General features: G+C 53.7%; 1 protein-coding gene across 2 annotated transcripts; it reads left to right on the top strand.

Moving 5' to 3' along the window:
* The first annotated feature begins 1,401 nt into the window (after nt 1-1,401).
* On the top strand, nt 1,402-20,948 carry CTSK (cathepsin K). Of its 2 annotated transcripts, XM_043535014.1 has the most exons (10): nt 1,402-2,174; nt 3,582-3,675; nt 11,291-11,444; nt 12,950-13,076; nt 14,684-14,806; nt 15,594-15,749; nt 16,080-16,298; nt 18,039-18,204; nt 19,755-19,860; nt 20,038-20,948. In XM_043535014.1, the coding sequence occupies exons 4-10, from the start codon at nt 12,951-12,953 to the stop codon at nt 20,135-20,137; spliced, it is 996 nt and encodes a 331-aa protein (XP_043390949.1). In that variant the 5' UTR covers nt 1,402-2,174; nt 3,582-3,675; nt 11,291-11,444; nt 12,950; the 3' UTR covers nt 20,138-20,948. The 2 variants fall into 2 exon arrangements, with proteins under 2 accessions (XP_043390949.1, XP_037738990.1); XM_037883062.2 differs by lacking the exons at nt 1,402-2,174; nt 3,582-3,675; nt 11,291-11,444 and adding an exon at nt 12,511-12,643.
* The last annotated feature ends 3,621 nt before the right edge of the window (nt 20,949-24,569 follow it).

The raw sequence follows: 24,569 nt of genomic DNA, 5'->3' as shown, positions 1-24,569 counted from the left end.
TGCGATCCTGCCTGGCTCGGAAGTGACCTCTAGTGACCCCTGGTACATACTGCAGCTTGTTCTTTGTCATTTTCAGCGTCTGTGCCTTTATTGCACTGGTATTAATTATTTGTAATACTGGAGAACTTTGGAGCCTCAGTCACAGACCAGGACCCCCCAGTGCAAGGCGCTGAACAAACAGCATAAAAAGCCGGTCCCTGCCCCAAAGAGCTTGCGACAGAACAAGAGACGACGGATGGATCAGACGGACAAAACCGCCGAGACAATATTGCTCAACATGAGGGGATGACAAGTGGCCGCGTAACCCTTGTCGAGACATTTTGGTCTGGGGCATGGCCAAGAAGTGTTTTGAAGAGGCATTGGAAAGAGGATCATGAGGCCATTTTGTGGATGTTTAGAGAAGGGGGAGCCAGCTGTGGGATGTGAGGCGCTGGGTGATGTGGTCAGAGCGATGGGCTAGGAAAACCATCTTTGCGGCACCATTCGGACGAGATCTGAGCGGGGCCAGGCTGCCGTTGTCCAGGCCAGAGAGACAGATGTTGCCGCAGTCGAGGAGCGAGATGCCAGCCTGGACAAGAGTTTTAGCTGCGTGGGTGACTAGGAAAGGCTGTAGTTTGGAGCAGTTACGTGGAGAGAAGCAGCAAGGTTTAAAGGCAGCCAGGATCTGAGGACCCAGAGAGAGGTCTGAGTCAAAAATGCCCCTCAGGTTGTTGGCCTGCGTGACCAGCAGAATGCTGGGGTTGTCCACCGTGAATAAGACAGGAGGTAGTGGGCAGGGCTGGGGAAGGGATTAAGAGCTCCGTTTTAGCCATGTTGAGCTGGAGCTCGGGCTAGACATCCCGGCGGTCCGTCCCTCTGACGTCTCCAGGCTTTTTTGGGGGCAGAGAGCTAGATCTGAGCGTGCCCAACAGAGAAGAGAAGGAGCCCAAGGGCAGAGACCCATGGAACCCCTGCAGAAAGCTGGGGTAGGGGAGGATCCTCCACAGGACACGAGAAAGGAGCGATTAGAGAAATAGGAGGTAAGCCAGGAGAGAACAGTGTCACTGAAGCTGAGGGAAGGAAGATTTCCAGAAGACGAGCGCACAGACAATGGTGTGACAGGCCCGGGTGCAGAAATGGTGGTTTTTTGCACGTTCCGCATCGCACGCTAGAATGCTACGGCCTGCAATCCTGGCTGGCTCCGAAGTGACCTCTAGGGGTGTGAGGGGAGAGCGGGAGATGGGACGGGGTCCCTGGGGCAAACGCAGGGGTTAGAGGAGGTGAGCAGAGGAGAAACTTCTGTAGCTGTGACTGGAGAAGGAGGCAAGAGTTGGGGGCGGTGCGGGGGAGGGAAGGGCACCTGGTGGTGTTGTCAGACTCGTGCAGAGGGGGAAGTGGAAGTGGGCCGGGGGAGGAGCGGGCGCGGAGGGAAGGGTTTGAGGAATGAGTCAAAGCTGGCTGATGGTGGTGTTGTGGGGTTCAGTTCAGTGGGAGAAGTAGGAAGTGGTTATTTAGGAAGGAGGAGAGCAGGGGGGTGGGCAGTGGCGGGAATCCGCCTGCGGCTTGGAGCAGCTCCCCTGCTAAGCGGCTCCCCTTGCTCATCAGGGTTGTTTTGATCCCTTCAGCCCCAAGCCCCTGGCCGGGGCTGTGCAGAGCTCTGCCTCCCTGATGTGCCGTTCCCATCCGCTGTCTCCCCACATGCATTGATTGAATATGTCATGCTCCCTCCTAGCCCCAGGGCCCAGCCAGCTCCCCTCTGATTCCTGTTCCTGCTGCAGAGTGAAGGGGGCCTGGGCTTGCCATGAGCCAGGTATAGGGGTCAGGTGGGGGGGAGGGGCGCAGAGCTCCCAGGATCGGGCCCGGTGTCAGAGGTGGGGGTGCAGAGCTCCCAGGATCGGGCCCGGTGTCAGAGGTGGGGGGGGGCACCCAGACTCCGGAGAGCAGGAGGCAGAGCCAAGGGGAGAGAATCAGCCAGCCTCTCACTGGCCCGTCCAACGTGGCTGGCAGGGAAGTGGCTCGTGGGGTGAACGAGAGGAACCCCCTTGGGGTGGGGGAGCCGGGGAAGCAGCAGCCGAAAGCCAGACCCTGAAGAGGCGGGAATGAAGCAGAGCCTCGTGACTGCTGGCCTGGTGCTGAGACAGCTCAAACGCCTGGCACCAGGAATGCAGCTCTTCAGCTGAGTCCCTTACGCTGTGGTGAGCCTCCGTCAGGGCATGTTACAGAGGGAGGGAGGGCAGGAGCTTCCGGAACAAGCCCAGCTCTTTGTGTGGCTTCAGGTTCCTTCCATGCCTCTGTGCCTCAGTTTCCCCACCTGTAAGGTGGGCACCACAGCGAGCAGCCTCTGGTGCAGATGCTGAGGCCTGGCTGGGAAACCCCAGGGATCTGGGTCCAGTCGCAAGAGGCTCTAGCTGGGGTCTATAGGAGTAAAGACCCCAACTTCCAGGAGTTTAGTGTCCAGCTCCCTTAGGCCGGGATTTCCCCGGCAGCCAAAGATCCTGCAAGCTGACACCGCGCTCCAGTTTGCTGGCAAAGGCCAGATGTGCTGAGAGTGTCAGGGCCAAGGCGCTGCCACCCTAAGGGGTTGATAAAATGGGCGGTGCAGCAGCACCCTCCATTCTGCTTTTGGCTTCTGGGGGCCGTTTTTGGTCTGGCCCGGAGCTGGATAAACAGCTCCTGCTCCTACAGGAGTCAGGCCCCCGTGACTCGGTCACAAGCTGCTAGCTCACCCGCGACGGCTCTCTGGGGAGTCGTGCGCGTCGGGGCCACGGCCCTTGGCAGAGATGACTCTCTGCATTTGCAGTGACCCCTCTACTCGGGCTGATTCATGCTGCTTCCATGCAGCTCTTTCCTAGCCTCTGCACGAGCACCAGGAATGTTCCTCCTGGCAGCTAGACGCAAACAGCCCCATCCAGCGACGACGGGAGGGGAGAGCCGGTCACGGGACGGGAGAGCTGGTCACGGGATCTGCCATCACATGAGTCTCTGCTCTCCATGGGAATAGCTGTGACCTACGAACTGGAATCAGAGAAAGTGATCCTCCCCCTCCCTCTCACACAGGCTTAATAACACACACACACACCTAAAGACCCCAGTTGAGATCAGTGCCGGGAGCTTCCCAGACACAGCAAGAGACAGACCCTGCCCCAAGGAGCTCCCCATGAAAAAATGGCTGTTGCCATACCAACTGTCTGGTAGGGCAACACCTGGTTTTTCATGTTCTCTGTGTATATTTCCCACTGCATACATCTGATGAAGTGGGTTCTAGCCCACGGAAGCTGATGCCCAAATGAATTTATTAGTCTCTAAGGTGCCCCAAGGACTCCTTGTTCTTTGTTTTGCTGATACAGACTAACACGGGAGTACCGCTCTGAAACCTCTTCCCGTTTTAGACACACTCATAGCCTCCAAGGCCAGAGGAGCCCATTAGATCACCTCCTCTGATCTCCTGTATAACCCCGGCTGGAGAATTCTCCCCCGTTTCCCCTGTAATGCGCCGGCTAATTTGTGTGTGATGAAACCATCACTCTGATGGGGAGCTGAGGGCCAGAGAGAGGACGTGACTTGCCTTTTTTTCTCTTTCATTTTAACTTCTTTCCACACAGGCCCCGTATCAAAGCGAGCCCCTATCTGCTGGAGAAGGGCTGAACGTGACTCTCTCCTGCAATGATGAATGTCACCGCGCTGCTGGCCAGACAGGTTTGCTAGAGAGGGATGAGACGTGATCCCAGAGCCACTTAGTCTGGGGAACAAGACTGAGGCTTGTCCTGGGTTTGTATCCTTGAGGGGATGGCACATTCAGCTGTCCCTAGTTAAATGGGCAGAGGGATGTTAACAGATCTTCATACTTTGTTCTTTACCCTCCCTGGGCCATAAGAGACACTGTCTCTTTACACTTTCTAAAATGTCCATATTGGGACTCGAGGGTCTCTGTGTCCAGAGCTGGGAATTGAACCCAGGCGTCTGGAGGCCCACCACAGGGCTGCCCTAGAGGTGAAAGGTGCAGGCAAGGCCATGCCCCGCCGAGCCCCGACCTCAGGACTCTGGTTTCACTCTGCGAGCCAGGCTGTTGGTTTCATTTCCCTTTATTTGTTTTGATTTCAATGCTACTTTCAAAATCCACCATTCCTTTTCAGTGGTAGCAGCTGGACTTCTTGTCTTGCGCGTTATTGGAAACATGAGCCTTTCACCCTGTGTGGAACGGTTTTATAGTAAAAGGTGGACTGCCCTTGTAGTGGAAAAGCTTTCGCCCCAAGCACATACACGAGAGAAGTGCCGAAGAGAAGACAGGTGCTCAGAAATTTGGGTACCCTGTTTAGTACTCAGAGGAAGGCTCCCCACCCAGCAAGCCAGAATCTTGAGCCAAATTCTCTGACTATTAACTTGATCCCGAATAAGTACTGAGTAATGTAACACTGTGACTTTGCCTTATGAAAAGTTTGTGTGGTTTTTTTAAACCACCTGTACAAAGCTCTGGGTGCCCTGGCCTACAATCCCCGGAACAAGCCAGCAGCATTCAACTATTGATTTGAGTATTATTGCTAGAGGGCTGGCCACGGTGGCGTTTATGTGAAACACAAAAATCCAGGACAAGCGCCTTTAGACAAGATGGCGTTGCTTCATTGGCTGGGCTGGGTGCAGAAGCTCAGGAGTTCTCGTTCGGACACCGATTGGTATTGTGGTCAATGGAGATTTGGCTAATGGCTGAGATGGGCCCCTTCTCCATGCCTCAGATTCTCCCTCTCTAAGATGGGGAGGATGGGGCTTGCTTTAAAGGGCTGCCGTGTGGCTGGATTACCTAATCCAATGCATTGCAGCTCCCTCTGGCAACGTCAACGCTCCCAGCCTCCAATACACGGCTGGGGGGCTGTAGGCTGCTGCCAGGAGGGGGGAACTGCTGCTGGGGTGAGGAGCCATGAGGGAGAGGATCGGACGGGACCTCTGTCCATGAACAGCCTCCCCAAAGAGGCACTAAGGGGAGCGCCGGGTGCAGAGAGGAGAATAGAACTAGGGGAGCTGTGCAATATGGTTACTTGTAATACGCTGTTCAGCCACTAGATGTCTCCATCTGCAGCACAGTGCTCCAGGCAAGTTGTCGGTCCCTGGCAAACCAGGGAGATAAAGTTGGAACGCAAGCTGTGTGGAAGCTTGTTTGTGTGTGTGCGTGGTTGTGTTCCTTTAAACAATGCCTCCGGGTGAGAGGGACTGAAGTTTCGTATGTGAGGGCAGGGAGATGAAAACGTGTGTGTGTGTATGGGGGGAATTTAAACCAAAATACCCTGCTTCCTAGCATCTTCCTGTGAAGAGTCCCAGCAGGCCCTATGTTAACTGGAATGGCTAATGCAGGGCTCTTGTTGTCTTGTCTCCAAAACATGCCCCCGTCACTGCTCTGTTTTTACAGCGTAAGTCCTTTGGGGCAGGGTCCCAGATCTCCCTGTGTGTCAGTGCCACATCTAGCTTGATTGAGGCCTCTGAGCACTAGCTACACTAGGAATAAATACTGGTTTCAGAGTAGCAGCCGTGGTAGTCTGTATTCGCAAAAAGAAAAGGAGGACTTGTGACACCTTAGAGACTAACCAATTTATTTGAGCATAAGCTTTCGTGAGCTACAGCTCAGCTCACGAAAGCTCATGCTCAAATAAATTGGTTAGTCTCTAAGGTGCCACTAGTCCTCCTTTTCTTTTTAGGAATAAATAATAATGTAACCAAACTTGTGGCCTGGTGTGTAAGACCTGGGCTCTGCTTGCAGGCATGGAAGGGGAGAGACAGGAGACAGGCCTGGGGTAACAAGCCACTCCACTTGCTTTCTCCTTTGATCAGTAGTGCCGAGAACAGCGCCCCTTGGTGAGCTGCAGGGGGCAGCCATTTTCAGCGCTGTTTCTCCCTACCTGTTTTTTGTCTAACAGCCAAGGCTGCTTCCTTGTTGCAAGTCACCTGCTTTCCTCCATGCCTTGCCAAGGGCAGGGCTGCTTCATGAACTGCTGACACTGCAGCGCTGCGTGTGCATCAGGCCAGAAGCACCTTTACCCAGAGAGCAGGAGTCAGCCTTTCCGGTCTGCTGAGTGCCGGCCTCCATCCTGAGCTGCTGCTCCAAGCAGCGAGAGGAACCCTTTGTCTGCCGGTGAGCACGTTCCCATACTGCAGGGGCGTTGCTCCTCCACTCCCATGTCCTGGCGGGTGTCACTGGTTTTAATTATTTGTATTATTAAAGCACCTGATTACGACCAGGACTCTGTCGGTGCTGGACAAACACAGACCAAAGACAGTCCCTGCCCCAAAGAGCTTCCAATCTCAATAGCAGGGAATCTGCTCCCCAAGGGGTGGGGTTCTTCTGTGGATCGGGGAAGCCAATGTTGCTCTGGGAATGGAAAAATGAGGCTTGAATGCAGTTAGTTGAGTGGTGATTGTAACCCCCGCAACCGCAAAGATCGGTTGAGATGCAGTTATTGAGTGAATTCAAGAGGACGCTCCCAATTAAACACATCCTTCCTCCATCCCCACCAAAGCATTAAAAACTGGAAATCCACCAATTTAACATTCTAATCCATAACTCTGGCACACAGACCATTTTGCAGTGATCAGCATCCAAATAACCTTAACTCTGTCCTGGGATTTGTGTTTGGCCTTTACAACCCAGTCCAACTCCTCGTCTTTCCTTGGATTTCAGTGGGATTTGGACTGGGCCCCTCCTTGGTTTAACATTCCAAGGGTATGTCTGCATTGCACTGCACTAGGAGGTATGATGGCCGCTTGGGTTGGCATCCCCACCTAGTTTTCGTCTAGCTAGCAAGGCTAAAGATAGTGGTGAAGATGCAGCGGCAGCTAAGGATGGTGTATTACAACTGTGTCAAAAATTGTAGGCTGTCACTTGAGACTTCAGGGTTTTTCCAGCTGCTGTGGGCAGGTTACGGGGCTCCACAGGGAAACGTGCAATCTGGGGTAGCAGAGGTCAATCCATGCCTGCGTTTGCGTCTGGTTTTTGGGGGGTTGTGTGTGTTCTCGTTCTGAATTCTACACAAGGAAGTCATGTCATGTTATGTTGCAGCCTTCCAGTGAGAGGAATTATGTATTTTTTTTATCTAACTTCCCTGTGTGTACGCGGAGAATACACACCTGGGTACGTACTCGCATTGCTGGTCCACACCAGGCTCCATGCCGGCCGGATCTTTGCTGCTACCGTTAGCCATGCTAGCTGTGTTAAAGCTAGCCCTGCTGGGCCTACCTGAGCTGCAGTCCCCCACCGGTTTGCAGGGCCGACCTACACTCAGTTCTCCAAATGGAGGGTATGCATTTATTATTTCCTCCGTTCCATCAGATCTGATGGCTGGGTATGACCCACCTAGTCTCTGTCTTTATTGGGCCCTGGTTTTGTGGCTTGTTGAGTCTGTGTCCGTACAGCAGCGTGGTATCTTGTGTAATTAAGGGATGACATGGAATTATTTTGCTCTCTGGAAAAAGGCAGCTGGTCCCTCCTGCTTATTCACAGCTCAGTAGACGGTAAGGCCAGAAGGGGCTGTTAGATCATCTCGTCTGAGCTCCTGTAGAGCACAGGCCGGAGAACTTCACCCAGTTGCTGCTGGATAGAGCCCAGTAGCCTCTGTCTGGCTAACACGTCCCTTCCAGAGAGGCAGCCAGACTGTGTGAGAAGATAAGGTGTGGGGAAGCAGTTCAATCACCCTCACTGGTAAAAGTTGATGCCTGATTCCTATTCTGAATTTGTGTGGCTTTAACCACCGGCCGCTGGGCGTTGCTCTGCCTTCTACACTAGAAGTTGTCGTAACACTCAGGACAGAGCTGGCTTCTCATCCAGCCGGGGCCCCCTCCCAGCCCTGGGTGCCCCCTCCCATCCAGCATTCTGGGAGTGGAGCCCCCCTGACACCTTGCTGTCATCCCCTCCGCCCCCAGGTTAAACTCCTGTATTGTAGAGCAGCCTAATAGAACTAGGCAAGATGGCACAATTCTCCATGCTTATGCAGTCGTTTACAGCAGCGCAAAACTGAGGTCAAATGTTGCCAACTTAATATGGCAGCGTTTTTTGCCCTGGTCGAAATGATTCCACAAGCTATAGAGCAATGAAAGACCAAGAAGATAGGCCAGAGGCAGTGCGACCGAGTGGGAAGGGCACTGGGCTGCGACTCCAAAGACCCGGCTCTGCCACTGACCTGCTGGGCGACCTTGGGCGAGTCGTGTCTTGGCTCTGTGCCTCAGTTTCCCCATTTGTACAATGGGGATAATGATACCGACCTGGACTGTGAAGCCCTTTGTGACCGACAGATGAAAAGCGCGAGATCAGATTAGCTGGATAGATGACATTGGAGTCACCTTGAGCGGCTCGTGTCTGTATGGAACGCCATAATTTTGTATGAATAAGAGGGAGGTTTTCTGACCAGTTTGAAGGGGAGGCCACAGGACGCATGGATAAGAGTCATTCAGACTGGGATGATGCGCAAAGCAGCTGATGAGCTGGTTGCCAGGTTCCTGTTTAAATTTAATCCAGTCCTTGGGGAAGCTTTGAAATTCCCAGGCACTGACTTTCTAGCTAATGCATTTACTTAGACGGGAAGCTCTTTGGGGGACAGACTGTCTATTTGTTCTATGTGCAGCGCCTAGCGCCCTGGGGGCCTGCTCCATGACTGGGGCTCCTAAGTGTTACTGTAGTGCACCGAATAAATAAGAGCAAGAGTGAACACGTTTGCTGGATCTCTCTGGTTCCTTAATGACCGGTTTCAGCGTAGCAGCCCTGTTAGTCTGTATCCGCAAAAAGAATAGGAGGACTTGTGGCATATTAGAGACTAACAAATTTATTTGAGCATAAGCTTTCGTGGGCTACAGCTCCCTTCATTGGATGCATAGAATGGAACATATAGTAAGATTTATATAGATAGATAAGTTGGAAGTTTCCATACAAACTGTGAGAGGCTAATTAGTTAAGATGAGCTATTATCAGCAGGAGAAAAAAACTTTTGTAGTGATGATCAAGATGGCCCATTTAGACAGTTGACAAGAAGGTGCGAGGATACTTAACTTAGGGAAATGGATTCAATATGTGAATGACCCAGCCACTCCCAGGCTCTATTTAAACCCAAGTTAATGGTACCTAGTTTGCAAATTCATTCCAGTTCTGCAGTTTCTTGCTGGAGTCTGTTTTTGAAGTTTTTTTGTTGAAGAATTGCCACTTTTAAGTCTGTTGTTGAGTGGCCAGAGAGGCTGAAGTGTTCTCCTACTGGTTTTTGAATGTTATGATTCCTGATGTCAGATTTGTGTCCATTTATTCTTTTGCGTAGAGACTGTCCGGTTTGGCCAATGTACATGGCAGAGGGGCATTGCTGGCACATGATGGCATATATCACATTGGTAGATGTGCAGGTGAACGAGCCCCTGATGGCGTGGCTGATGTGATTAGGTCCTATGATGGTGTCACTTGAATAAATATGTGGACGGAGTTGGCATCGGGCTTTGTTGCAAGGATAGGTTCCTGGGTTAGTGTTTTTGTTGTGTGGTGTGTGGTTGCTGGTGAGTATTTGCTTCAGGTTTGGGGGCTGTCTGTAAGCGACAGTCTCTATGCAAAAGAATAAATGGACACAAATCTGACATCAGGAGTCATAACATTCAAAAACTGGTAGGAGAACACTTCAACCTCTCTGGCCATTCAGTAAAAGACATAAGGGTGGCAATTCTGCAATAGAAAAGCTTCAAAAACAGACTCCAATGAGAAACTGCTGAGTTGGAATTAATATGCTAACTAGATACCATTAACTTGGGTTTGAATAGAGCCTGGGAGTGGCTGGGTTACACATACTGAATCCATTTCCTTAAGTTAAGTATCCTCGCACCTTCTTGTCAACTGTCTAAATGGGCCATCTTGATTATCACTACAAAAGTTTTTTTCTCCTGCTGATAATAGCTCATCTTAACTAATTAGCCTCTCACAGTTTGTATGGTAACTTCCAACTTATCTGTGTGTGTGTGTGTGTGTGTGTGTGTGTATATATATATATATATATATATATATATATAAAAAATCATATCTATCTTCTTACTATATGTTCCATTCTATGCATCCGAAGAAGTGGGCTGTAGCCCTCAAAAGCTTATGCTCTAATAAATTTGTTCGTCTCTAAGGTGCCACAAGTCCTCCTGTTCTTTTTCTGGTTCCTTAGGGACAAATTATTTGGTGGCCTCAGAGTGCGGCTACCACCTCTGGCTGGTGGCCGCTCACACTTGTTCCTAAAATACTTGATTAGTTTTAGGAAAAACAAATAAATTATGCACATCCACACGTCCAACTCATTGTAATGTATTTATTGCGAGCTAGTAATTCTGTTGTGAAAAGTGATATTAACAAACATACGAGTATCACTTTTCGCAGCAGATTTACTTAGCCCCAGCAAGCTTGGGGACAAATTAAGCCGTGGATAGGGCAGTCGGGGGAGGCAGCGGGGGCTAGGGGAGGTGGGGTGGGTGGCTGGGGCAGACAGCAGGGGGCTGGAGCTCGAAGTCCCCCAGACAGAGCCTGGTCCCGCAGCTGGGCTGGGTGGGATGTGTGGCTGGGGGGAGAGGGGCGTGTGTGTAGAGTTTTAGCTTAAGCTGTCACAGCTCCTGCTCTCTTAGCTCTGAGGTCGCTGGGTCAATCCCCCGGTGCCTCCGCTAAGAGGTGGCATCACACAAGTAGCGTGCTGACCCATGGGGGCAAGGTCGAGCCTTGTGTTGACCCAAGTGACTCCTGCAGCTAGTTATGTGGTTTAATTGCCCAGGGGCCGCGTGCCCGCAGCTCCATCAACTGCAGCTTATACGAGGGGCACTCGGGGCTGACGACCAGGCCAATCTGGGACTAATCCTGCAAGGGGTGACCTGCCCCAAAGCCAGAGGAAACGCAGGGTGCTCAAGACCTCCTTGGCTAGGACCCTCCCTGCCTTGCTGATGGATTCGGTAGGGGCGGTACCTGTGACTCTGGGGTGGCATTAAAAGCGAAGCGCCCTTTGGGCTTCCCAGGTGGTGATAAGCGCCCTCCCAATCTGGGGCAGGGCGTGGATTGTGCACCCTGTGATGGGGTGTGTGCTCAGAAAATCTGTGTCCTCCTGGGGCTTTGGGGGAGGGATAGACACGCCCTCCCCCCCCAAGTTCTCCCCTGCACCCATTTTATCCAGGGGGCAAGGCCGGGTGAGAGGTGACTAAGTTCTGCAGGCAGCTGCAGGTCATGTGAAACCGAACACCCAGCCAGCTCCGCACTCTGCCCCCCCCCCCCCCCCCCCCGCCAGGCCCGTATGCAAATCTGAGTAAACCCTGCATGAAACTGACAGCCCATATTTTCCAGCCTCCTGCCCGACTTCCTCAATCCAGCCAGCATAAAAAGAACTAGCAGGCGAGCAGGGCTGCAGCATCCCGGCTCTCATCTCTGCCCGGTGTCTCTTCAGGGCACGGAAAAGAGGTTGCTAACTTTGGTATTCGAGAGCAGCCACGACTTACAGGTGAGGCCCCGCTTTCCTCCTTAGCAGCAAAGGGGGATCCTATAGCTCTCCAGACAGAGCCACCAGGGCTGCTGGGTCTGCTCGCGCCGAAGCTGGAGCGAGCGCCCCATGCCTGTGGGGTACGATGCAGAAAGATTCTCCTGCCTGTGGCCCAGATTACAGAGCTTTCCCTGGGGGGCAGAAGAGGTTTCATAGCCCCGGGCAGTAGCTTTTGCTGGTCTCGGAATAGGTTCTTTGTTCGCTTTCGTTTCCTTCTTCCACCGAGCATCTGGACCGGCCAGCAGAGGCCTGGGGCAGTTTCAGAAGTTTGCTGCTGGGGCTGAACTTCCCCCAGGGCCAGGGGAATGGAAGCAGTTTGGAATCCCGGATTGATAGCCCGGCTTGTAAACTGAACGGGGAGTCTGGCTTGTTAGTTTTATGGGAGCACTTGGAGGCCTTCCTGGAGAGCCAGGGCTTCCACTGGGCTAGGTCCGGTGCATACTTGGAATGAGAAACAGACCTGACTTGCTGCAAGACCTCAGGCCAGTCTGGGCCTCATTCTGTGCCTCAGTTTCCCTATCTGTAAGGTGGCAATAATGTTACCTGCCTGTGGAAAATGCCTTGAACAGGGGGGAGCTAAGGCAGCAATGAGCCGCGGTGGGTTTTATCCTGGGCCGTCCTACGCCAGGCCGAGCTGCTGTAGAGCCGAGTTAATGAGCCCAGCCGGCTTGCCCTGCATTCCTCCAAAATCTCCCAGGCGTTTGCCAAAAGGCCCTAATGGGAAACAGCTGCTGGGGCTCATGTGATGGCTGCTTGCACATCCGACCAGGCTGTCCCAGCCAGCTGGGAGTCCAGGGGCTGGGATCCGGCTGGTGAAAGAAGAGCCTGCCTCACACTGGGGTTTTCATTGACCACCCCCATGTAAAACCCTCCCCCTGCCCAGGCTTTGCGTTTTTGGTCCGGGGAGCAGAGTGCTTCCGAGGGCTCCATGTCACCAGAATTCAGGAGCAAAGTCCTTGCTCTAGTCATGGAGCAGGCACGGTGCGGAACGGGGCAGGGCCGGAGCCCACCTCCCTCCCCCCAGCAATGCTAAGCCCCAGCGACCTGCAGCCGCAGGGGTAATGTGCAGGAGGCAATCACTTGAGCTGCCGCTGAGTTAGAACAGGGTGCGAACGCCTGCCAGTGTAATGACACCCCCTCCCCTGTGGGTCATCAGCCAGGTTTGAACCCAAACTTTCAGCACCACAACCCAGACTTCCACCGCTTGAGCTAAAAGGGCAGCTCTGGCAGCTGTAGTAGGCTGTTATCCTCTATGCAGACTGGCCACTAGAGGGGGACCTGGCCCACATTTTGCCATGCGTTGCGCATGCAGGGTATGCAACCTATACAGCCATGGGCATCTGTATTGACCCTGTGTGGTTGGAGGTCGTCGGGGTGGGGAGGAGCGGGGTCTCGTATCGCTTTAACCTGTCCAATGCTGCCCTCCTACATTGCCCTGCTCATGGCTTTCCCCTCCGCCCTGGCAGGATGTGGTGGATCAGCCTCCTAGCCCTGCTGCTCCCAGCAGTGAAGGCCAGCGTGTACCCGGAGGAGGCGCTGGATTCCCAGTGGGAGCTATGGAAGAAAACCTACCGCAAAGAGTACAACGGCAAGGTACCCAGGGTGGGGCGGGAGTCCGGCAGCTCCATACGGGTCAGGACGCTTGGGGGAGCAATGGGCTTCAGCACAGCTGTGGGGCTGAACGCTCAGCAGGCCAGGCCCCAAAAGCAGCCGCCGTCCTGCTAGCGCGCACGGGGATCCAGAGCCGAGGTCTGTCTCCTCTGCTAAAGACCGTGGGGCTGGTTTGCCCTCATGTGGTCGCCGCTCGCACCACTGCAGAGACCTGCCACGTCAGGGGGACCGGTAGCACTTTACAGCCACTCTGCCCCAGCACGAATGGGTGTGGAGAGTCAGGCCCCTGGCTTTCCTGCAGCTGGAGCACTGAGGTTTTTTGAGAACGGGGCAGCTGGTTTTTGAGTGGCTGATCGGGTGCCTAGCACTGGCAATGAGATTCCCCTTCCCTGGAGGGGTAAGGAGGGATTAGGGTTATGGGCAGAGCAGGTCTTGTAGGGCTAGAAGTTCGGTGGCAGAGGGGTTATGGGAGACCCCCGAAAGAGGGTAGGAGCTAGCAATGGGGAAAGGCCGAGAGGCTGCATGACCCTGGGGGAACGTAGGACTAGAGCTTAAGGCTAGACTGGACCCTAATGAGCCACTAAGCCTGACCTCCTGCATCAGAGGTCCCGAGTTATCCCCTGCACGAGGCACGTCCAGGATTTGAACTTTGGTCCGCTGGCACAGAAGGCGAGGGCCGTCTGCTGCGGCACCCCCCAACCACTTGTTACTGCTTTGGCCAGCCTGGGGAATTCTCCTGAAGCTTGAAAGCAATCGCGCGCCACCAGGACGTTGCATGGATGTTGACTGGCTCTTATGGACTGGGGTAGAGGCAGTCAGGTCTAGTGGGTGGAGCAGGGGTACAGGTTGGGGATCGAAGCCAAGGGTCAGCACCAGAGTCAGCTGCCAGTTCCCAGAGCCAGGGATCAAGCCAGAGGGAGAACCAGCACTGGAAGCTGAGGGTCAGAGCCGAGGTCAGGTGCCAAAGGCCAGAGCCAAGGGTCACGCAGGAGTCAGGTGCAGAAGTCCGAGGCCAGGGTGGGATCCGGGAATGGTCACTGGGGGCAAGCACGGCAGGAACAGGAGCAGAGCAGGAACCAGGAACACGACTGGGTGTGGGGGCCAGCCCCAAGCAGGGTTTGACACAACCACAACTGGAAACTACCTGGTTCCTCAGACAAACTTCCTATTCCTCCTTCTGGTTTAAATAGCATAGCTGGACCAATCGGTGGAGCTGGGCGATCTTCCAATCAGAGCTCCCGGGAGTGGTGCCTTGGCTGGGGCTATAGCCCTGGTAGCTTCTCAGCCCAGTGGGCTTCAGTAGCCATTGAGTGGAGGCCAGGATGTGGCAGGTGTCTGGGGACTCCCAGGCCTGGGTTCAAGACCCGGGAGATCACCTTGCCCATCCCAGGGCAATATGGGAGGCTCTATTCCAGAGCTCTCGATCTCTGCGGTGCACTGGGACAGCGATAACTCTCACCCCCACCACGTGGGCTCCAGACCCTGCTGTAGCTCCCCATGCTAGCGCCGGCGGGAGTCTGAGCAGGGTCCAGCCCTTGGCATCCAATAGCCTGGTGTGTTTCCATTCCTGAACCCTCCTTGCCTCACAGATGGACGAGCTCTCGCGGCGGCTGATCTGGGAGAAGAACCTCAAGTACATCGCCACCCACAACCTGGAGTTCTCTCTGGGCACCCACACTTACGAACTGGCCATGAACCACCTGGGGGACATGGTAGGTGGATGATATGCCGGGGTATTTCCGGATCCTCTGTGAATTATCCGCTGCAGCAGTGTTACCCTCTGTCCGTCTGCCCCATGATCATCGCTGGGGAGTTCGGCTTAGGGTGACCAGGTGCCTGGTTTTCGACGGGAACGCCTGGTTGAAAAGGGACCCTGGCGGCTCCGGTCAGCACCAATGACCGTCTGGTCGGCGGTGCTGCGGGATCTGAGGCGGACTAGTCCCTACCTGTCCTGGTGCAGTAGGTCCGGCTCCTGGGGGGAGTCACGGGGCTCCTCACCTGGCCCCACCCCAGAGCCCTCACCCCAACCCCCTGCCCCAGCCCAGTGAAAGTGCGGGAAGGTGCTGCTGCGGTACATATGCTAACAAGGTGGCGAAGAAGATCTCGCCAAGCGTCTGAGCATGGGACTTTGCTCCTATCCCCATGCTCCTCGGTCACCGAGTCTGGCTGCTGGACCCTAGTGGCACGACCTGCTTCCGCGTCTGTACACTTTGACCCCTGCGTCCGTGCTGCACCAGCTTAAACACTGTTCATGGCAGGGCAAGAGGGGGGAGTTCTCTCTTGGCGGAAGCTCATGTTTTCCTCTCCAGCCGGGGCGTGCGCCAGCCTGGCAGGTTTAGACACACTAAAGTTCTCCTCTACCGTGCAATTCCCCAGGCAGTGCCTTTGGGTCACTGCCCCTCCTGCCCTGGGCCACGCGCGGCAGCTGTGGCCAAACGGCGACTACAAAACTGTCCGCCAGCACCCAGCTTTGGCAAACGTCCGCCTCTCCTTCCCTAGACCAGCGAGGAGGTGGTGCAGAAGATGACGGGGCTGAAGGTCCCTCCGTCGCGTGGGCCCAGCAATGACACGGTCTACGTTCCCGACTGGGAGGAGAGGGTGCCGGACTCGGTGGACTGGAGGAAGAAGGGCTACGTGACGCCCGTGAAGAACCAGGTAAGCAGTGCTGTTGTCCAAGGTCGGCGCTTCCTTGTCCACCCCGGTTGAACCGTACGGCTGCCCTACACTGTACTTTGCTTGTTGGCCAGGATTTTCAGGACCAGCTCAGAGAGCCGGTGGCCAGGATCTGAGCTGGTTTCCACGGAGGTGGAGTGGCTCTGGATTTAGGCCAGGGTGATGGAGATCTGACTCCTGTGAGATCCTTACATATCAGTGGGGGGAATAACCACAAATGCTGGCTGTTTTCTGCTCTCCCTCTCTGCTCCTTCTGCCCCTTGGGCTAGGAACAGCCTCTCATTTCTGACCATCTTCCCTCCTGTGCGTCAGGGCCAGTGCGGTTCCTGCTGGGCTTTCAGCTCCGTCGGGGCCCTGGAGGGGCAGCTCAAGCGGCAGACCGGGAAGATGCTGTCTCTCAGCCCTCAGAACCTGGTTGACTGCGTCACCAAGAATGATGGCTGTGGGGGTGGCTATATGACCAACGCCTTCGAGTACGTGAAGGAGAACAGGGGCATTGACTCAGAGGACTCCTACCCCTACATCGGCCAGGTCAGTGCACCGGCTTTGGCTCTGTCTATCAACTTGGTGACCGAGATGAGAGCAGCTGGGGGCAGAGGGGGGGGAGGATTATGGTGATGCACCAGTCCAGGCGTGAGGTCTGCTCCCCATGGCACTGAAGGCAATGCAGCCGCTAACACCTTGGAGTAGAATTTTGCAAGGCTGGGAGAGGGGGACTCGCACCTTCTTGCGCAGAGGATGGCAGTGAGTGGAGCTGACTTGATCCAGTCAAGTTAAGGGGCAGTCACTAGATGGTGACTCTAGTGACCACTGACTTCCTGCTGCCGCTGGGGAAGTAACCTGTGCCAGCCCTGCCCTGAGGAGACGCCTCCCGCTCCCTGCCCACTTGTGTAGGACCAGGAGGAGCTTAGCCGGCAGCTGCTCTACGTCTCCTGCAGACGCTTGATGTAGGGAGCTGTGCCATGGTGTAAGAGGTCCTGAGATGGGGCAGGGCTCCTCGCCAGACCTGGGCAGAACTTCCAGGACACCTAATTTACTCCAGGAAAAATGCAGTTTTGATCAAGATGAAATGAGCCCCGATTTTGACGTGAATCATTTCGGCCAAGCGGTGGTGATGGTGGTGCTGTGCCCCCCCCCCCCCGCCCCTTATAACTTCTAGCCCTGCCAGGGCACACCCTTGGCAGGCGGGAGCTCCTGTTTTCAGGCCCCGCTCCCCTGAACGGACCAGCCCCAAGTGCTTTGCTTTGGTTCATCAAAAACACCAGAAAAAATTCAGATTTGGTTCAACCTGAATTGAAAAATCACTTATTCGCTCAGCTCAACTCACAACTGAGCCTCCTGGCTCTCCGCCAGCCCAGGTTACTAATCCCCCCGCAGCCCAGCTGTCCCCCACTCTGGCTCTCAACCTGTCACTCCTGACACGCACACGACCCACGTTCCTCTGCAGCCAGCTACCCGGCTGCCGCTACTTCCTCCTGAGCGGCCCCCTCTGGTCACGCTACCCGCTTCTGGGCTGGAGAGATCGTGGGAGCTCTCTGCTGGCTGGACCTTGCACTTACGGTTTACACACTGCCCAGGAATGAGCCAGCAGCTTCCTTACAGAGCTAGCAGCTTTCTCCAGTGCCTCCAGGCCGCTGCATACTGACCCAGTCCAGTGCCCCAGCAGGGCAGTTCTCCCCTAAAAGCCGGGATGGGTTCTGGAGGTGTCCTTGTCTCCCCAGGACAGTTGTTCCAAATTCCTGATTGGGATGACGGAGGAGGATGTTTTCCTGGGGTATCAGGGGCATAAAGCAACTCTCCTCCCACCCCCCCGCCCCCGGGTATTTTGCCCTTGCCTGGCTCTGATCACGAGAGCTGGCTGGGAAATTCTAATTATTTATTTTTTTCCCCCAGCACAAAGTTTGGATGAAATTGAAAAAGGTTTTGTTTTCCGCAGAGTTCTCAGAGAGTTTTTATTGGAAACCAAAATTTTAACTTTAGGAGTTTTTTTGGGTTTTTTTGCAATCAGACACTGGAAAATGTCAGCTGGTCGGTCAAACCCACTGGTTTCTCTCACAGCGGCCAGACCTTTTCAGTTTTGGTTGCAGAAAACCGGGGGGGATAAAATTTAAAAAAAAAACCCACTATAAAACAGAGACAAAATCAGAATCCCCTGGAAATTTCCGATTCGACAAAGCAGCCAGTTTCCATCCCCCGAAAACCTCCTTTGACAGTGAAATTGCAACCTGCCCTATTGGTGACATCACCGGCTGTGCTCTCTGCCCCCTGCAGGATGAAACCTGCATGTACAGCCCTACCGGAAAAGCCGCCAAGTGTCGTGGGTACAAGGAAATCCCAGAAGGGAATGAGAAGGCCTTGAAGAGAGCTGTGGCCAGGGTGGGGCCTGTGTCTGTGGGCATTGATGCCAGCCTGTCCTCTTTCCAGTTCTACAGCAGAGGTAGGAAGAGTGGAACCTAATGAGCCCCAGGTGATGACTAGAGACGCATCGGGCTTGCCCATAGGGTGGGGTCTATTCCGCCTTGGCTTTTGCTGGTGGGAAGGGAGTCTCAGGTATGTTGGGCATCGAGGGGAGGGTAAGACCCCACTCTCCGCATTTCATCCCACTCCATCATCATCGCACCTTCCACCCTGGGCTGTGCAGACGCCACGGAAATGCAGCCACCTCTGGGGTGGAAGGCAGCCGCTGGGCAGACAGATGAGGAGGAGAAATTTTGACAAAGGGCATCCCTTGATCTAATGCGTAGTGCCAGCTGATCTTTAACGCACAGGCAGAGCAGACAGGAGCTGGGTTCTGGGATAGCTTCTCCCACACAGTGAGTTGTGTGTAGTGTGCCCCTTCTATGCTAATGATGCTGGAGTTGTCCAGAGAGGAACTCCCTGGACAGGGTGTGTGTGTGTGAATGCTTGCAAGTCCAAGCTGCCTGCAGGGTGAGGATCCTGCTTTACAATGGGCTGACTTGTAACAATCAGCTTAACAACTAACGGCAGCTAGCATTGATTGTAATGCTTTGCATGGACAGCTGATGACATTTAAAAGGTGGCCAAATTTGAAACTGATTAAAAGGAAATAGATTCCAAGGCCAGAAAGGACCACGGTCATCATCCAACAGGGGCAGTCAATAGGCGGACTGTGGCCCAAATCTGGACTGCCGGACATTTTTTGAATGGACTCCCAAATCTTTTTATTTACTTACTATTGTTTTCTATGGAATCTGGACCTTTGACTACACCTTGATCAAGACATTTGGACCTTGACAAAAAATTGTTTGCTCTGATAGTCTGACCACCTGTATAAAACAAGCCGCAGGGCTTCCCTGAATTAGCTCCTCTTGGGCTGTTTTACTAAGCTAGGCTGTCTAGTTCAACCTTGACTGTAAAATTGCTTGTGAGGGGGAATCCACTATGCACCTCAGTAAATTGTTTCTGTGGTTAATTACCCTCACTGTTAACAACTTGCACTTGGTTTCCAGTCTTTTCCACACCGAGTGTAGAACTCATTGCCACAGGAAGGCGGTGAGACCAAGAATTTAACAAGATCCCAAAAGAGATTAGACCTTTATGTAGATAATACGCGCAGCCAGAGTTGTCGCCATTAACGCTCACCATTTTTGGAAGGGATATTAAACCTCATGCTTCAGGATTTAATAATAACAGGCACTAGATAAGAGCTAGGGGCTATCGGTAGATCTCAAGCGCTTTGCAAAGGAAGTCAGTATCATTATTCCTATTGTATAGATGGGGAAACTGAGGCACAGAGTGGGGGATGGGTTTAAGCCTTGCTCTAGCTATTAGAGACCAGGATGAGATCTAACATGGCAAGCAGATTATCCCACATCCGCCTACTGTGGGGTTCTTGCACTTTCCTCAGACGCGCTATCAGAGACGACATTCTGGGCTAGCTGGGCCATGGGGCTGGTCCAGTCTGGCGATTCCTATGTCCCAAAGTGCTGTTATACCCACGAGTGACTCCTGCCCTCCGTCCACCAGGTGTGTACTACGATGAAAGCTGCAACGCTGAGAACATCAACCACGCAGTGCTGGCCGTGGGATACGGCACCCAGAAGGGCAGCAAGCACTGGATCGTCAAGAACAGGTAATGCAATGCCAGCCTGTGCCTTCTAAGGGCACCTGCCTCTGAGTGCAGCCGCAGCCTCTGCCAGGAGCCCCGTGGTGAGGAAAGGTGGCACTGGGCCAGGGTGATCTTACAGAAATGGGGAAGGGCCAATGAATCCTGGCAGAGCTTTTCACTCCCTCTCTTTTCTCTCCGCAGCTGGGGAGAGGGCTGGGGCAACAAGGGTTATATCCTGATGGCCCGGAACATGAACAACGCCTGCGGCATCGCCAACCTGGCCAGCTTCCCCAAGATGTGAGCCCGCTGCCCCGAGCACTGTTCCAAAGCAGTGGCTGGATTCCTGAGCTGGCATCGTGGAGTATCTGCATCTCTGACTCAGCGTCCGGGGCTGTCTCCTCCTCGGCTTCTGTACTAGCCTTTTGTGCTTGCCATTTTTTATACTCTGCCCTTCTCCTCTTTTGATCTGCAAAGTCTGACGAGGGATCGTCCCTGTTCTATGAACCCCCCCCACCCCAAAAAAAAACGTAATCATCTCCCTCTCCCTGGGATGCGTGGGTGAAAGAACACAGACGCCGTTGCTGGGATTAGAACTCTCGCCCAGCAGCTCCAGAGGAGCAGGGCTCTACCCATATGAGCTGTAGAACTATAGTCATCGCGTCTCCTAAATCCTGGATCTGCTCCGTGTCCCCAACGTCCCTCATTCGTATGCAGCGGTCCGTTACAGCCTCTATGATGCACGCCCTGCTGCTGAGTTCTGTCCTGCCCCACCCCCCACTATAGGGACACAGATGAGAGGGATCGCGTAACCCAGATTCTGAAACCTTGGGATGCATCAGCAAAGTGGGGGGAGGTTGCCTGGATTCCACCTCCTGGTGAGGTTCTGCAGGTGGCTTCATGTTCCCCCTGTCCTGTCTGTCCTTCGTTCCACTGGAGACGTTACCTCGCTGGGGTTGGAAGGGGAGGATGCTTTGCCTGTGTTTTGGCACATATGGCAACCACTGTGCCCACTCCGTATCCCATGCACACTTGCAGCCCTACTCCAGTGTGCCAGGTTCTGGTGAGACTGACATGATTTTATTTTTAAATAAACCCAGTTGGGAATAACCCGTCCCGTGCTTGGTGGTTTGCTCTGTAGCCCGGCTGAATTGTCACGGGGGCACTGATTCAAGGTTGCCAATGGCGTCCACAAATCCTGACCTCCCGGTTTGGTGTCAGGTTGGGCCTTGCGAGGTGACGCCCCGGCCCTGTTCGCTGCTTGCCAGTCCTGTTGTTAAGCCTCGACCATGATTCCCTTGGGCCTGCCGTTGGAGGAGCTCAATGCTGTTTGAAAGCATTACAAATACATGGTGGCCCCCGCTGCCAGATGAGGTGGCTAACCCAGCTGGTCAAAACCTTTGCATCCAAACTGTAGGTGGAAAACTGGATGTCTGACCAAATGAAATATTTTGCAAAGAGTCTCTGCCTGCTTCCCACAGAAAGCTTTGATGTTTTTCATCAAACAAAAACAAATGCCTGAAAATGGAACGATATAGATTCTGACCCCTGCTGCCATGCCTCATAGGAGTTGTAGTCCAGCTGCATCATCTGCCCCACAGAGGAGAGTGGGCACGCTCCTCAGCTGGACTACAACTCCCATGATGCACCATGGCCATAGGACTCCTACGATCCTTGGCCTTACCACTCCAAGAGGGGAGACTATGATGCATCATGGGATATGTAGTCTGAGTAGGGAGTCAGCCTATAGAGAAGAGTGGAGGCAGGAGGCTCTGAGCTACTGCTCCCATGAGGCTCCATGGAAGCATTTCCAAATTGAACTATTTTGCCTTTTGATTTTTTTTCAATGAAACTGTTGAAATTTTCCATGGGGGGAGGAGAAACCATTTTCTGACCAGCTCTAGTGAGTAAACATTATCCCAATGTTACAGACACAAAAGAGCCACATGTGAGAACTCTAGGCAGCCCAGCATGAGAGCTGGAGAGAACCACAGGGTCGGTCTGCAACCAGCAGCCTCAATAATGAGTCCCCTTGTGCTCGTGACAGGCCAGTCTCTTCTGGGTGGGACACGACCTCTACTGGGCTTGCTTCACCCCTTGGTGCAATGCAGCCACCTGTGGGGTGACCCTTTGGAAGTATCCGAGGACTGATCACAAGGCGAGAGGGCTACAGCTCGAGCAAATAGTTTTTGCATTGGGTTGTTTCACTGATGAAGCTGCAAACCAAGGCCACGCTGATGATAGCAGGGGTGATCCAGACAGCCTGGGGCAACAGAGAGAGAATCAGACCATTGCACCAAATGCAACCCCTTCCCCAACTCTTCACACTTACACATAAGCAGCTAAAACTCCATTGTAAGCAAGACATGAGAAATAATTCTTCTCCTCTACGCCACACTGCTATGGCCTCAGCTGGAGAAGTGTGTGCAGTTCTGGACGCCACACTTTGGGAAAGATGTGGACAAACTGGAGAAAGTCTAGAGAAGAGCAACACAAATGATTAAAGGTCGAGAACACCTGACCTACGAGGAAAACGTGAAAAAATTGGGTTTGTCTAGTCTGGAGAAGAGACGACTGAGAGGGGACATGAGAACGGTTTTCAAGTACATCAAAGGTTTTTACAAAGAGGAGGGTGAACAATTGTTCTCGTTAACCTCTGAGGATAGGACAAGAAGCAATGGGCTTAAATTGCAGGAAAGGAGGTTTAGGTTGGACATTAGGAAAAACTTCCTAACTGTCAGGGTGGTTAAGCACTGGAATAAATTGCCTAGGGAGGTTGTGGAAGCTCTGTCTAACCTGCTCTTTAAAATCTCCAGTGACAAACACCTATCAGGGATGGTCAGATAATACTTAGGCCCTGGCTACATTTGCAAGTTGGAGCACATTAAATCAGCCCTAACTCCTAAGATGTCCACACTGGCAAGGCACGTAGAGCGCCCGGACGCTGCAGCTGGAGTGCTCCTGGTAATCCACCTCCACAAGAAGCATAGAGCTTGCTGTGCCCGGCTGGAGCGTCACGGTGCCAGTGTGGATGCCCTGGTCTATTAATGCACTCTGATTGGCCTCCAGGAAGTGTCCCAAAATGCCTGTTCTAGCCACTCTGGTTATCACCTTGAAGTCTACTGCCCTGCCCTCAGGTGACCATACTTGGGGGCGACACCCAGCTCCACTCCAAAGAGCACCATGGACACTTCAGAGGCCATGGCAGCCCAGAGTGCAGCAAGGCAGGACGAGGAAAGTGGGAGTGAGAGTGCTGAGGAGGGGGGCCCAGAGCCAGAGGATGGCACAGCATCCCTAGATGCATGCAGCCAGGAGCTGTTTTCAAGCCAGGAGGAAGGGAGCCAGTCGCAGCGGATGGTGCTTGGGGAAGCACAAACAGCAGAGGAGGTGCCCGGTAAGCAGTTTTATTTTGAGAAGGGAGTTGTTGGGTGTGGGCTCTTGGGGCGAGGAGGGTTGCAGAAAGAAGGGTTAGGGCTGCATGCATGCCTAGATGCGGAATAGGGCATTGATGTACTCTCTCACATCATGGTAATCGGCCTCCGTGATCCCATCGAAGGTCTCAAGCAGAAGCTGGGCAATCTGCTTGCGCAGGTTCCTTGGCAGAACTACTGTGCTCCTTGTCCCAGTAAGGCTAACGTGTCCATGCCACTGTGCCGTGATGGGTGGGGGGACCATTGCTGCACACAGGCAAGCCGCATAAGGGCCAGGGCAGAAGCCGCATTGTAGTAGAAGGCCCTCCCTTGCTTCCCAGGTCACCCTCAGCAGCGAGATATCTTCCAGGACGAACCCATCCTGTGGAAAATGTGGGTTGAGTATAGGGCCCCCCTGCAGCTGTTGGCTCTCCCCAAGGCACAGGACCCCAGAGGATAGTATGGCCCTAGAAAAATCAGTCCTCCCAGCCCCTGTGGTTACTCACCATTTCGGGGCTCTTATGGGTTATGTGCGCTCGCCTTGGGACAGGCAGTTTGTGCTATTGTGTGAACTGTGCTTGTCTTTAAGTTCAGCTGAATCATTGGTCTGACTAGTGTTAACAATGTTGCCTCTGTTAAACGTTGCATTTTGGCTTTACAGATGCAACTTTGAGATCCCAGCCGTCCTTGTTATCAGCGGCTGAAAGGCTGCAAAGACTCAGAAAGCGGCCGCGAAGAACCAAAGAGGACCTGCTGCATGAAGTGATGTAGCAGTCCCTTACTGAAAATAAAAAAGTACAGGAGTGGCAGGAGACTGAAAGGAGGCTCCGCCAGGAGAATGCAGATTGCTGGCACCAAAGCACGGAGCGGCTGCTAAGCATCATGGAGCGCCAAGTGGACTCGATACAGGCACTCACAGCACTGCAGATGAAACAGATCTGCACTCGCTCACCTGCCCCCTCCCCCCCGCAGCCCTTGTCCCAAAACTCTTTCCTTTGCGCCTCCATGTCACTGCCAACCCACTTGCCCCAACATCCAGTTTCTTATCACCACTAGCTGCCTCCAACACCTGTAGCTTCACCGCCCAGCCCTGCAAACTATGATCCTTACTCACTGCACTCAACCCCCATCACCAGGCATTTTAGCCAGCTTGAAGTACAGCACTGATTGCACGGCACTCCAGCCAGGAAGGCTGAGTATGATAACAGGACATACGCAAATCGGTGATTGTTCTGTTCGCCATCCCGCCCTCTTCCCTCCTCCCACACAGCACAGATGTGTCATGCCATGTGTGTTTCTCCAGCAGTTGTGTTTCTTTTCAATAAA

The sequence above is a fragment of the Chelonia mydas genome, chromosome 24 (assembly GCF_015237465.2).
Source record: "Chelonia mydas isolate rCheMyd1 chromosome 24, rCheMyd1.pri.v2, whole genome shotgun sequence".
NCBI classification, from domain to species: Eukaryota; Metazoa; Chordata; order Testudines; family Cheloniidae; genus Chelonia; species Chelonia mydas.
This window is presented reverse-complemented; position numbering and strand designations above follow the sequence as displayed.